Source organism: Trichosurus vulpecula, chromosome 7 (genome assembly GCF_011100635.1).
Source record: "Trichosurus vulpecula isolate mTriVul1 chromosome 7, mTriVul1.pri, whole genome shotgun sequence".
Taxonomy (NCBI): domain Eukaryota; kingdom Metazoa; phylum Chordata; class Mammalia; order Diprotodontia; family Phalangeridae; genus Trichosurus; species Trichosurus vulpecula.
The window spans coordinates 158,655,173-158,670,595 of NC_050579.1; the positions used below are offsets into that span (position 1 = coordinate 158,655,173).

Consider the following 15,423-nt stretch of genomic DNA (forward strand, 5'->3'; position numbering starts at 1 on the left):
TCAATTATATTGAAATAACAGTTGTTCAAAAGACAAATTTCCCATGTTAAGAACCCCTACCTCTGCCTTAGGGGTTTGCTTTCTCTTCTGTCATACTTTCAACATCCCTTTTCTTTTCTCCATCTCGAAGGAGTCTTTTAAGTACTTCTCACTGGGTGGCACACAGGGGGACCCCTCGGGCTACTGATGGCTGCTACGTCCCTCTCTCAGTTGTTGAAGGCTAGCCTCTACACGTGGGTTAAAAACCCTTCAAATTTGTGCTTAACTTCCGTGCTGAAGCCTCAGAGAGGCATCAGAGCACTGGTTAAACAGTTGTGGGTTGTAATCAGTCTTTTAGCCTTCTGCTTGTTTGAAACCTGAAAAAGATATATTACTACATGGAATGCCACAAATCAGTTCACTAGGACTCTACAAATGTGTTCATGGCATTGTATTCCACCAGAGACTGAGGATCCAGTCTGTGCTAAGGAAAATTTAGGCTTATCTATAAATCTGTGGATAAAAGAATATATTTGTTGAGCTGAATCTTTGTTGAACTGAATCAATGATACAGAAGATAGGATGCTACTATATGGTCAGGAAGATTGAGGTTGTCGGGTTACTAGTGAGATGGCTGTACTATCTATCCTTATTTACACAGGGCACGTAGGCTGGCTGGCAAGATCATTGAATGGCTGGCACATTAAAGAGGTTTGTAATGGGACTTAAGTACTTGAGTTTTAACATTCTAAGTTGAGAGAGAAAATTTGCTTTTTGCTCACCTTAAATTCATAAAAGGTGTCAATAAGAGTTATGAATCTTCGCGCCTGGGTCCTTTTGGCCAGTGTAAGTTGAGGTATGTTTCGTAAAAAAACTGTATCATAATTCTTTGATAGTTCCAAATAGTCACTGGCTCCAAGAGGCTGCAATTTAAAAAAAAATTAAACATTTTAAAAATTAAAATAAATCAAGTGAACATAACTGTTACTTTCTTTGGAAACTGGTGAATGAGAGAAAGTCATTTAAAAAGCACATTATTTTTCTCTTTTTCATTCGTGTCTCTACAGTTAAGGTTTTTAACAGCTTTAAAATGCAAAGCTTGTTATGTAAAGTAACACTGATCTAGAAAGTTATATGCCTGTTTGCCTACATTGCCTGTTTTAATTCTAGGCAATTCAATCAGGTTGGTCAGGGACTAAAAATGAATTGGAAAACATCGCCGACTCCTATAATGCTAGGATGGCAGTTACAGCATTAAGGAGGTCTAACTGGGTCAGCATTTCCAATGGTAGGATACACTCATCTAAATTTAAGACCTGATCAGATTCTTAATTAAAAATACATTTGCCACCAGAGGCTGTGGTGTTGAAATGGCTGGAGATAGCCGAATGCCGGGAGAGTGAAAAGAAAAACACAAAACACGGGCCAGGTGAGAGAGTAAAGAACAGCTCCATTTATTAATCTGAGAGACAGGGCTTATACACCTTTTAAGAAAGCAGAATCAACAAACACTTGGGTAATGCATGACTTCCTCGTGCCTTTGTTCCCCTTACGGCTATAAACAATATTGTGTTAATAGCCCACAGGTGGTATTTAGCATGTGTGTGCTGTGGGGGTTTTGGAGAGAGCATGTGTATACCAAGGAGGCTTGAAGAGCCTTCACACTGAGCAGCATGTGTATGCCGAGGTGGGGGATGGAGAGCCCATGTGCCGAGTTATCAGCCCAAGGGCAAGAACAGGCCTCTGGTCCGTATCTTATTCCAGAATGGACTTTCTCAGAGCTGGCCCTCTACATATATTCACAACATATTATTACATTGTCTTAATAGTGAAAGAAAGGGAAAAAGAGAAATATGGTAGGGAGTGGTGGAGTGTCTCTAATGAGAACCCCCCCCGCCCCCATCATTCACCAGGGCCACTCCGCTAACAGTGAAGAACACAAAGACCCTGCTTAGTAACTTTTTATTTATCATTCACATTATCCAATACTTAAATTTGACTGAACTTAAACTTATTCTTTTGAATTTCTTCCTACAACTAAATTTCAGTTACCACTTCAAGTTAAATATAACGATTATTATTTAATGTCCCATCCAGCATCACTGCATAATTTTGAAAAGGAAAAGAAGATGTTTCAGGATAAAAGCAACAAGCAAATATTTATAGTAATTATCTAAATAAATTGTGGTAAATGATCAACCTCTATGAGAAATGCTAGAGGATTTCAGTGACCAAAGCAGCTTGTGACCTTTTAATATAGGCTAGAAGTAGAAATTCTAGAGCTGAAGGCAAATTCAGCTGGATTGGCAAGGGTGGGGGAGGGGGAGGAGAAGCTAGTTAATGACAGTACAATCCTGCCAGGAAAGGATACAGTTCATCCCACTGACTCTAATTTCAGCTTGTAGAGCATGCCTGAAGACCCCTGAGCTCCTGATCCCTGGGAGTGGCAGCTGGGGAGTGTGTTAGTGAGAGGAGAAAGACCCCAGGAGGGAGGCAGGACCCTTTCAAGGTAGTGCTTCAGAAGAGGGGAAGACGTGATGCTCCATCCTCTCCCACACCACACTTGTACCCAGAGGCAAAGCCTCAGCTGTTTCACTCTCATCTAAAGAGTTAAGGCACTTAAGTTACTTAAAACCAAAGGTTCTCTCTTCATACACTTTTTATCGGAGGTAGGGGCCCATGAGTATGAAACATGGAATACATTCTCCTACTGTTTCATGCCCCTTTTTGGGGTTTTCCTGGCAGAAATGCTGGAGTAGTTTGCTATCTCCTTCTTCAGTTCATTTGACAGATGAGGAAACTGAGGCAAACAAGTTATGTGACTTGCTCAGAGTCACACAGCTAATAAGTATCTGAGGCCTGATTTGAACACAGGGAGACGAGTCTTCCTGACTCTAAGCTTGGTACTCTATCCACTGTATCACCGAGCTGCTCTTTATATTGGGTTAGTTTTGCTGACCTGTTTTTTTTTTCTTCCTTTTTAAAATTCTGTTATAAGGCATTGCATTCTGGAAGGGGTTGGCAGACTGGTAAATTAGAAAATGTAGGGGGTATAAGAAGAAAAAATATCAGTGAAATTGATATAAAAAATGAAAAAGTGCTACCTACAAGCTAAGAGCTTGTCCTTGAAATAATTAATTTTAGCCCTATCCTACAGAATGTATCCTGTGTATCCTACATATCTGCCCAAGTTCTAGAGGAAACCATAGTCAGAAGATACCTCAGAGATCATTTACTCTAACCCATCCTGGAACAAGAATCTGCTCTAGAATTCCCCTGACAGGTGGCTATCCTCTAACTGATAGATATCTCCATTCTACGTCTGTACTGTTCTAATGGACCTGACATGTAGCTGAAACCTTCCCTTTTGGAATTCCCACCCATTGTTTTTAGTACTGTCCTTTAAGGCCAAGCTGAACAAGTCTTACTCCACGAAAGCCCTTCAAATACCTGAAGACAGTCATCATTTGCCTCCCTCGGTTCTTCTCCATTCTTACTTCCTTTGGCTAATTCTTGTGTACAGTTGGTCAAGAGTTCTCACAGTTCAAGGTGTACTGGATCTGGAGCCAGAGGACCTAGTTCAGATCTCACTTCTGCGATTACCTTCGACAAGTCACTTAACACCCCCACCCCAGTTTATTCTGCTGTAAAAAGAGGGGCAATAACAGAGCGTCCCACCTGGAATGAGACTGACCTAAATTTCAGTCTTCTTCAGACAATTACTAACTGTGTAACCCTGGGCAAAGAGAAGATTGGCTTGAAAGGTCCTTTCCAGCTCTAAATCTGAGTCTGTGGTCCTATGGGCTTGTCAATATTCTTCCTAAAATGTGGCACCATATTCCAGATAAGCTCTGACCAGGTTATTCAGTGCCAGGCAATGTTCCCTTTATTTTTTAAAGTTGTCAGCAGATGACCTTAATTCTTAGAGAGTAACCACGCTACATGAGCAACAAGCCACAAAGAACAAGCACATGTCCTTAGAGCAGACAGCCTTGGTCCTTCCATCCCACTCCAGCTACGAAGAGACAGGCCACATGGTGAGATGGGGCTCATCCAGGGTTTGACCTTGACCAAGGTCATCCAGTAGTCTTAACTCAAGCCTAAGAAGAACACAAGAGATAGGGATGGAGGCTCATTCCACAGGAATTGGAATCAGATCAATGCAGAACAGCTGGAGAAGTCCTTCCAATCCTCTCCCCTCATCCCAAAGTATTTCTGTCAGATTATTTGAAATTTGAAGACATCTAGCTAAACAGGAACCTCTTTAATTATAAATATTCTGGAGACCATTAGAAAGAAGTTTTCAGTCATTTACATCTTAGTAGAAATCAATTCAATCAGACTACTTTCTTAGGTCCTAGCTGAGATCAGCAATACTAAAGCTGTATCTTGAGTCACAGCTGGAACTAAGGGTAGGCAAGGTAAATAGCTGCCCAGAGTACAATAATCAGAGAGGAATAGAAAGGTTGATTTTCCTTTCATATTAATTTTTATAAATGCATAAATTTTAATTCCAGAAATTTCCTTCCTGTATTACATATAGGTATTTATTTTGTGATGGATCCTGCTCCTTTGCACACTTGCCCTGCCTAGCACACATCTAGAGAACTGTGTTCAGTTCTGGCCACTCTCTTTTCAGAATGAACATCCTTCTCTCCTGGAAAGTGACTGAAGGAGATGAAACAGAATGGTGAGATGACTGGAGACCACACTTCATGAAGAATGGCTGAAAGTACTGGGATGTTTAGCATGGAGAAAAAGGCTTAGGGGAGACAGGACAGCTGTGTTCTGGTATTTGAAGGGCTGTTATATGAAAGAAGTATCAGACTTGCTACATTTGGCCCCGGACAGCAGCACTTCAGCACTTGGTAGGAGGTGCTCAAACAGATTTCTGCTCTCTGTAAGGAAAAACCTCCTCACAAATGAGCTATCCAAAAGAGGAAGGGTCTGTTTTGGGAGGAAGTGCTTTCCCTTTCACTAGACATCTTCAAATAGAGGCTTGATGGAGATGGTGAAGGGGGATTTCTGTTTAGGTACAGGGTGGACTAGAATGGCCTCCAAGGTTGCTTGCCACTCTCAGCTTCTGCAATTACACAAATTAATTCAATTAAAAAATATCAACCAAGCAACTAATGCATTAGATACTAGGTGCAAGGGAAGATATAAAATGCATAAGACATAGTCCTTGCCCTTTAAGGAACATTTTGTCTGCTAGGGAGATGTTTGTTTTTATATACATATGCATGTGTATGTGCATATATGTATATGCATACACACATATGCATGTATATATTTAAATATGTATGGATGTATAGACATATATACACGTATACATATACATATACACATATATATATATATACATATATATACCCACACATATAAAACTAAAAATGCAAAATCAGTGTATGAGAGATGTAAGCAAAATGCTACTGCGAGGTCCAAGAGGCCAAAGGTTATTAATTATCAACGGATAGAGGAGTAGAGAGAGCAGAAAAGGAGAAGTAAGAAAGCTAATTTTGGAAGCTGAGGAGTGTCTCTTAGGGAGGAGGGAGTCTAGATTAGATGCAATAGTAGAGGGCTTTGGATGGCCATAGGGCCTTATATTCCTGGGGCACAGGAGGAAGAGGAAAAGAAAGGGAGGGAAGGACTCTAAAGTCCTTCCAGAGAATCATTAGTACAAATAAAACTGGAGTGCTAAGGGCAACTAAAAAAAAATCAGATTTTTGCTTGCTCAGCTACTTTAGCAAATTATATATATATAATGTACATATATATAGTTTGTATTTTAATTAGATTTACTATTTTTAGTTTACAGCATTCAGTTTCACAAGTTTTTGAGTTCCAAATTTTCTTCCCCTCCCTCCCCTCCCCTCTCTCCCCCAAGATGGCATGGAATCTGATATAGATTCTACATATAACTTCGCATTAAACTTATTTACATAACAGTCAAGTTGCAAAGAAGAATTATGACCAATGGAATGAATCATGAGAAAGAAGAAACAAAACCAAAAAACAAAACAAAAGCAAAAGAGAAAAAAAAAAAAGGAGAGCAAATAGTTTGCCTCAATCTGCATTCGGACTCCATAGTTCTTTCTCTGGTTGTAGACAGCTCTCTCCATCATGAGACCTTTGGAGTTGTCTTTGAGCCTTGTATTGCTGAGAAGAGTCAAGTCTATCAAAGTTAGTCATCACAGAATCAGTACGTCTGTGGTTGTGTACAATGTTCTCCTGGTTCTGCTCCTCTCACTCAGCATCAGATCATGTAAGTCTTTCCAGGTTATTATGAAGTCCATCTGCTCCTCATTTCTTATAGTACAATAGTGTTCCATTACATTCATATATCACAACTTGTTTAGCCATTCCCCAATTGATGGGCTTCCCCTTGAATTCCAATTCTTTGCTACCACAAAAAGAGCTGCTATAAATAGCAAATTATATATTTTAAACCACCTGCTCTGCAATCTCAGCTTGAGCTAGTTCTGCCACTTTTTTCCTTCAGTAGATCAGAACAAAACATGAGAACCAAGATGGAGGCCCTCCACCAATAATGAGCTGTTCTATCCTGGAGATCCTGGGGGTGGGAGATGGGAGGGAATGGAATGAGGGGTGGGCAGGGCTTCTGTTGGGTTTTCTAGTTCCAGAACACAAGCCAACATTCTGAACTCTCTGGTGCAATAGAGAAAAAGCCTCCTCATCTCTCTTTGCTGTTCGGAAGTTTGAGTCATGAAGATCTTCACTCCATTCTCCATGACTCTTCTTACCAGACATGAGCCTTCTGTAGAAGGCTTTATTACAAAGACCTACCAGTAAAGAGGTTATTTTGACTCTGTGTGGTCCTATGCAGTTTAAAGAAGACACTGTTGCCAGGTTTGTGGCTAATTAACTCAGTTGATTCCATTATAGTCTTAATGTGGCAAAGGTTCTTAGCTCTATTTTCACTAAGAATTTCCATTACTGTTCCATGGACATGGCCTATCACTTAATACCTGCAAGCCATTTTGCAAATGCTGACCTTGCACAAAAGGATGGATGCAAATCCATCTCCACTACTGGTAAAACCAAATGCCTTCCTAATGGTAGGTCAGTAGTGTTAGTTTTCTATAGAAAAAGCAAAAGATAGTACTTCCATGCTTTGACAATGTTATAGGTAACACCGTAAGAGCACTCAATTTCAGTAGCATACTCAAGATTTTTTGTTTCTCTTATCCACTACAAACTAGCAGATATATAAAAATACAAAACTTAATTTTAGGTATGCAGTTAGGAATAATTAAGCATACTCTCTATGCATGTATATATGCTTTGGGTTTTAAAAAAAAATTATCCACATATCTGTATGCCTGGGGAAAATTATTAGTAGGAATGAAACTGAAGTGCTAAGGGCAACTAAAAAAAAAAACAACAGATTTTTGCTTGCTCAGCTACTTTAGCAAATTATATATTTTAAATAAGGTCTGCATTTGTCATTATATTAGCTGATGTTACTCTGCCCTATGTTCCTAATACTTCATTAAATAAATGTGGGGCATTTTTTCTTCTATTTTTTTTTAACAACAGTCTTTAGAGCAGAGAATATTTCTGGAGGAAAAAGCCTAATTTAGGAAATATAGAAATGAAATTTTACTTTCTTTAAGCATATACCCAAATAGAGGGATTAAATCTATTAAGCCAACTCCTTTTGAGAAAAAAAAAATAAGTCCAAGCAATAACACTTGCTTCTGGCCCTCAAGCATCCTTTTTAGGGCTGAGACTAAAAATTCCCAAGTGAAGTATTAGAGATAACATTTTTCATTTGCTAAATATATTAAATAATTCTTCTTTCCCCAGATATTGGATAGGAAGTGGGAAAGGAAGGGAATGGTTTAATTTAACTGATCATCAACAAATGTCTCATCAGCAGCCTGCCCAACCTGCCCACTATGTCTGTGTATTTGGAAGACGGAGCTAAAAAGGGAGCTGCCTCCTTCCTGTGGCCAGGTACCAGCCTAGTAGCAGGCTGCCCCTGCTTACCCTGTCCCTGTCTCTTCATGCAGTCAACCACATGAGATGAAAAGAGTTGTCTCCAGAGCCCTCTGAACCACCTTCGTTCTGTTCCACCAGTGGGGAGGGTGCTGGCACACACATACACACACAGATATATGCCAAGATAGCGACCCTCAGATGAACAGAGCACAGCTGGGGAAGCAGGACTCTCCTCTGAGTTTATTTTCACTCAACATCAGTTCATTTTCCTCTTAAGTGACAAACCTTTCGTCTCATTCATTCACTCAATATATGACTCTATATCATAAGCAAGAAATTCTTATGTGGAGGGGCACTAAGCTGGGGAGCTATAAAGATGAATAAACCCAGGGTCCTTCCCTCAATGAACCTTCATTTTATTCTCTAAACTCAACCTCTTTCTCCAGTCAAACGTGAAACAAGAAGAATCTTCAAAAATCAAAACAAACTTAAAAAGTACACACACACACACACATACACACACACACACACACACACACATATTGCCTCTTATCACCTATGTCTCATCTGCATTACCTCTAATGTGTCAGGGTCCAGGGTTCTTACTGGAGAAAGATTGCTGCACATCTAGAGAGACGTAGGGCTGCCTGAACATTTACTGGCTGGGTGCCCTCTCTCCTCACCTGTAAAATGGGGATCCTAATGCCAAAAACCTTCACCTTACAGGGTGGTGGTGGGGATCAAAGGAGATAATGTATGTACAGCCCTTTGTAAACCGTGATGCGGATCATAAATGCCAGCTACGATTGTGTAGTGGGACATTCTGGGTGAAGCAGCCTAGGATGAATGCATCAGGGTTTTGTTCTAAGGCTATCATGGTCAGGGTAGTGAAGAGAAGAAAAGAAAGCTAATGGGGCTGGCCCATTTTAAGAAACTTTCTAGATAAGATTCTGTACTTTGGAGAGATTATGTTTGAGGACAGGATGAGGGTGGGACCAGGTGAGGTGTCATAGGCGTGACTGGGCAATGTGGCTAGAGTTGTCTGGACCTTAGGACGCATTCCCCCTGTTTGAGTATACGCACAGTGCTAAATGCTGGCCACCCCTACTCCCGCTGCCTCTTGGGAACAACGTCAGGATTTGTGGCATACGCTCCTTCGGTGTATCTGTCTGTATCCTATTTGTAGCGCACAATCCTGACAGGCTAGACTTTGTGCTACAGCAATATCCAACACCCAAGAACCTTTTCTCCCCCAGCATTTGGCAGCTTAAGGGGTTCCCCACAACTCTTTCTGCCGGGACAGCCTTTACACTTACCACCCCCAAACCCGACGCAGATAGGCAAATACAATGTAATAACCACCCGGCCACCTTCCCATCTCCCTCCCCAGCTCAGGGGAGGGAATAGGTTGGTCAACAAGCATTTATTAAGTACTTACTGTGTGCCAGGGTCTGCGCTAAGCTCCGGGGAAACAAAGAAAAGCAAAAGCAACCCCCGCTCTTAAGGAGCTCATAGAGTCCCAGGAGCGGCCAGCCTCCTTCCTCCTCCCAGGTAGAACGAGGGATATTAGGGGCTGAGCAGCTATGTCATAAAAGGGATTAAAAAAGAGTCTCACAGCTGAGGAGGTAAATAGGATGTACCTGAGATCTCGGCTGTGAAAGGGCAGAGCATCTTTGGGGTAGGGTGTCTCTCTGCGGCACAAGAACAAGTGGCTGAATCTAGTCTGGGCCCAACCCCTAGAGCTGGGCTGAGATGAATTTAATAGGAATAAATCACAGATTCTTAGAGTTGGAAGGGTCCTCAGAGGCCATCTAGTCCCTCTTTATCCACCTGATAAATGGTCATCCATCTTTTGCCTATAGAGCTCCAGCGAAGGGGAACCCACCACTTTCAAGGACAGCCCGTATCACCCATGGGTAGCTTTAAGGGGTAAAATCAGGAGCAATGGCTACAAGTGGGAGAAAGGTAGAATTCAGTGGGAGCTGTGGAGCTGATCCACCGATTAGGCTCGATGTGATGGAGAGCTTCTTAACAATCAGGGCCGTCCAAAAGTGGGATGGCTGCCTCAGGAGGCAGCGGGCTCCTCCTCCTCGTTGAAACTCGTCCTGTAGAAGCTGTAGCGGCTTTGTACAGCACAGCACCTCAGGTGTAGTGGATAGGTAATATTAACTGTTTAAAAAGATGATCAAGATGAAAAGAAAGAAGGGTTCTGTAGCATAAAAATAAAGAGAGAAAGCTGAAGTGACAATCTGAGGCTTCCTACAGTTCAAACTCCATGAGGATCATTCTAACACCTAGCCTGACAATATCCAAGGCTTCTCTCTATTTATGACTTTCTGGACCACTTTCCTACTCAATGCTAAGAATAGTTCTCTACAGCCTAATTTAGATCAGCTTGGAACAGGACAACCTGTCCAAAGTAGCAGAATATTCTGAGAAAAATGTACTCTTAATACTGACTTTAGAAAGGAAAGGGAGATGCTCCCCACTGACAGAGGCCTAGGAAATGGATTACCTAGCTTCTTCAGGACCTAGTAGGGATCTATCTGAATCTTGATAATACTTCTGGAAGCCATTTGCCATCACCACTAATGGTTTTCTGCCAGATAAGTAAACTTGCTTCTTCCAACTACAATACAAATGATCATTAAACACTATTAGTAATGGAAAACAGAAAGACAGGGAGAAACAAGTTTGACAAGACCTAGTCATTTGGATCAAAGCTCAGAAGAGCATGCAGTGGGCTGTTTGTGAAACACACAAGGAACACAAGCCCTCCCAGATGTAACAAGGCACCCCGAGGAGAGACAGGGAGCAGATTGTGGCGGGCAAGTCAAACCACCACTACTGTCTTTCACCATCCTCTCCGCTCAGATTCTGATGGAGACAGCCCAGGACCCCGAGCTCAAGAGCTTTGGGAATACTATTGCTTCCAGCCCACTGCCCTTAGACATCATCTCGGGAAGCAACACTTACGGAGATGTAGCCTGGTAAGTTCTCCTGCAGGTGCTATAGCTATTCCTACTGAAGACCCAGAAAGGAAAGTGATTGCCATCAGATTTCTTGGCACTGACAAATGGTTCGACATAAGAAACTGATGTGATTTCATCAGTGGAAATGACATTAAAGAAGCATGAACATCTACTTTGCAGCTGTGCCCTAAGGACCGTGCAACTTTCCCATAGGATTTGCAGCTGAAACCTTTTTATGTGTGTTGTCTCCCCCATTAGAATGGGAGCTTTTTGAGAGTGAGGATTGTCTTCCTTTTCTATTTGAATCTCTGGAGCTTAGCATAGTGCTTTGCATGTAGGAAGTGCTTAATAAATGCGTTCAAAGGTCCAATATACATGTCTAGCTGTAAAGTGCTTGAGGGGACAGAGTCTATTCAACTTATGAATAGACTCAACCTATACAGATACTACCTCAACTTGTTTCAAGATACAGAGCCATCAAACCCTCTTCAAAAATCAATCGATGTTCACGGAATAGGCACTGAATGCTTAACACTCACTTTACTAAGGGTTATGGAGGACTGCGCAAAACATGGAGAGGACACAGCCCGCTACTTGTCTGTACTTTACCATTATAAAATCAAAGGCATGCATACTTTTATTATGCACTAGTTGATCTTATTATATAATCACACCATAGTACAAGGCACTTTCTGAAGCTATAATTAATACTGTGAATTCACAATTCTGTCCTATGAATAATTAAGGTATTTGATGATTTTCTGAGTACTAAATGGCACTTCAGTTAGTGGTATCCTTGAGTGTGTTATTCTATCTCAAAATTCAAATAGTATTATCTGATGCAGATTTTTCTTATGATAATGATGACAGTCCTCATCCTCCTACCTGAGCAATTAAAAAGTTTAATAGTCTTTGATGTAGCTGGTTATCTGAATAATTTTCTAAACAGGTACAATTACAATCCACTTATTTGATGGTTTGTGCATTCTCTGCTATTGTTTCAATCTCTTTTTGTTTCTACAGAAATCTGATTAAAACTTAAAGAACTTTAAAACTCTAATGAGCCTGCAAAGAGCATTTGTTATCCTTAATTACCAATAGTATATAGCAGATCTGAATGTAGCATCATTTATTTCTAAAAAAAAAAAATTGCCAAGAAAGCAATTCCTTTTTTGCCTTCTTGCTCCTGAATGGACCTGAAAGTACAGTGTGAAGTGGGGCAGCTGTAGATTGCTGTCATTATGTCTAGGATGCCAGGAGTCAGGATTTTTTTCAATGCCACACTAATGTGAAATGCATTAGCAAGAACGTGGGGCTACCTCTGGCCTTGCAACAAGCCCGTTAATCTACTTCAGCTTTGGGGACAGAGCTGTCAACTTCACTCGTTTTTGTTCCTCTGTCTGGTTAATGCATGTTGGGCCACTATCATCTCAGCTCAAGTAGGATGCTTATTATCTCCAGCTTACTGTAGGTGATCCTATTCTAAGGTTACCCTTTTTCTGTTTCCATTATAGGTTTCTTGGAGTGATTCACTGATAGCTCTTCATTTAACAAGAGTACACAGCATCTTGCTTTGTTTACATAGCAATGACAATACGTCCTATCTTAAAGAGAAGTAGCTTTTAGCAGACAAAAAAATGCTTTGTGGAAGTTAAGATAAACCTGTCCTTTAGAAATAAAGTGAAAAGACTCTATTAATTGGAAAGGGTTTGTAGGTTCTAGGTTAATGAATAAAAAACGTTTCATACACAAAGCACCAAAATTCGGGTATTTGTAGAGCCAGGCATTTAGCAATACAGTACAGATTACTCATTGTATGGTGAGGCGGGATAAGAATTTCAATATTCTGGAATTGTTAACATGTAGAAGAAATCATTTCATTCAGATTACTAACCGTGAGGGGCAGCAGGGCATAGTGAGTGGATGGGACACTGGACTTGGACTCGGGAAGACTCAGGTTTGGATACGACCTAGCCATGTGACCCTGTGCAAATCATTTAACCTGTCCAGGTCCATTTTCTCACCTGTAAAATGAGAGGGTTGCCTGGATGACATCTAAGTTCCCTTCTAGCTCTAAATCTGTGATCCCTACCTCTCAAGAGTCAACAGCCCTGTACCCAACTGCTCTCTTATAAACTCATCTATGGCCTTTTGACTTTGTCTGGGGCAGCGAGGTGGCATAGTGTGGATAGAGTACTCGGACTAGAGTCAGGAAGACCCGAGTTCAAATCCAGCCTCAGACACTTACCAGCCATGTGACCCTGGGCAAATCACTAACCTCCATTTGCCTGAGTTTCCTCAACCATCCAGTGGAGATAATGATAGCTCCTGCCTCCCAGGGTTGTTGGTAAAGTACCTAGGACAGCGCCTGGCACATGGTTGGCTCTGTGTAAATGCTAGTGATTTTATTATTGCTATTATCATTAGTACTACCTCATTCATCACCCTCCGCGGTGTCTAGGATGGTGCTTTGCCCATTACAAATAGTAAAAACAGTTGTTACTGAATACGATGACAGCTGCTAATGCATTACCTCCCTAAGGCACAAGATTTACATTTTGACAGGCTCTCTGGATGTGATACTCTTCATAAACAAGACTGTGGACCAGGAGAGCAGATAGGCAGGCCTTTCGACCCCTCTCAGATCTCCCCGCACTGTGCACTGGACTGCCTTGTAGTATACTTCCCTATGAAGAGGCCTGGACTGGGAAAGCAACTTCCTTCAGCATCCCAATTTACCAACAAAGCCTAAGATCTAGTTAGTTTGCCCCCTCTTCTGGGTTTCCCATGCAATCATTTGTTTCACAATCCTCTTTTTTTTTTTTTGAGGGGGGAAGGCAGGGCAATTGGGATTAAGTGACTTGCCCAAGATCACGAAGCTAGTACAAGTGTCAAGTGTCTGAGGATGGATTTGAATTCAGGTCCTCCTGACTCCAGGGCCGGTGCTCTACTCACTGTGCCACCTAGCTGCCCTGGTTTCACAATCTTCTAAGACCCCATGCAGTGGGAAGAGCAAACAAGGTTTTCTCCTGGTATTTTTTCCTTCTCTTTAACAACTGCATACCTGCCTTTTAAGTTTTTAAAAAGGGGGATGTTTACTACCAGGCACTACGGGTGCAGCACATGGAAGGGGAGGGGTACAACAGTGTATAGAAAGATAAAAGTTCAATGAATGACAAGGCTTTCCTTGTCCTAAATGCTAACTCAGGGTGGCTGGGCCTACTCCTCTTAGTTACCCCTCCCCCACCCACACCCTCCTTTTTTGGGTCTATCTCCCTTCTAGCTCAGTTCTAGAACTCACTGTGGATTTGTCCAACCATGCCATTGGGTCCTAGCTTGCCAAAATCTGCACTTTCAGTTCTCAGAGGAAGAGGAGGAGTCTGGTGTCCCAGGCAACACTTCCCCCTTACGTTACTAAACTTTATCATAAGATCATAGAATCCTATCATTTTAGAGTTGTAAAGGGCCTCATGGCAATCTGGTCCACCCTGCACTCGAATCCAGCCTTTGCTATAAACACTCCAACAATGGGAAATGTACAATGTCATGAGACAGCTGGTTTTACTTGTGGATAGTTTTCATCATTAAGTAGTTTTTCCTTACATTCAGCTAAAATCTGCAACTTCCCACACATGACTCCACATTCTGCCTATGGGGCCAAGCAGAACCAAGTGAATCCCTCTTCTGTAGAAGAGCCTTTAAAATATGTGAACAGTTGAATCTCCTCTTCTCAAAATTCCCAGTTCCTTCAACCAGTTCTCAGATAGGTTTGAGACTCTTAACCACCCTGGTCATTCTCCTCTGGATAGGCTCCAGCTTGTCAATAACTTTCCTACAATGTGGCAGACAAAACAGAACACAGATATCCTGGATAAAATCTAAAGAGGGCAGGGTAAAGCGAGATTCTAATCTCCCTAACTCTGGAAATTACAATTGCATAAAATTAAGGCGAATCAAGATAAAATTAATATTTTTGGCTACCACATTATAAAGACTGATATTGAGTTGACAAGGCCATTAATACCCACTGTTCTTCTTCATATGAACTAATTCTGGGAAATCTCAAGAGTGTACATGTATGAATTTATCCGAATTGTTGTCTTACTATATCTTTCCAATCTCATACATATGCAGCTGATTTTTTAATGCAATTTTAGCACTTTTCATTTATTTTTATGAGCTTTTGTAACATTTGATTTAGTTCATTTTTTCTGACCATTTGAGATGTTTTTGGATCCTTATTCTGTCACCCAACACCTTAGTTATCTCTCTGGATAAAAATATAGAGAAGAAAAGAGTCAAAGTCACAGGGCTTGGGGTACCCCACTCCAAGATGACAACGATCGCTCACTGATCAATGGTCACTCTTTATGCCTGGTTATTCAAACATTTAAGGGAGATACTTTACCCTTAATCCATATACCATGGCTTAGGAAAGCTTCTTTTGCTCCCCTAAATCCAAGTTAAAAAGACATTAGGGAACTAAATGAGGCTTAAGCTAATTTTC

At 41.3% G+C, this 15,423-nt stretch overlaps 1 protein-coding gene across 2 annotated transcripts in view; it reads right to left on the bottom strand.

Annotated features, from left to right (window-relative positions):
* The window catches only part of AFG1L (AFG1 like ATPase), a 180,272-nt gene that overhangs the window by 5,340 nt on the left and 159,509 nt on the right, over positions 1-15,423 (bottom strand). For both annotated transcript variants that reach the window (XM_036769186.1, XM_036769187.1), the window contains one exon: positions 762-902. In XM_036769186.1, the coding sequence (XP_036625081.1) occupies positions 762-902 (141 nt within the window). The remainder of the gene's footprint in view (positions 1-761; positions 903-15,423) is intronic.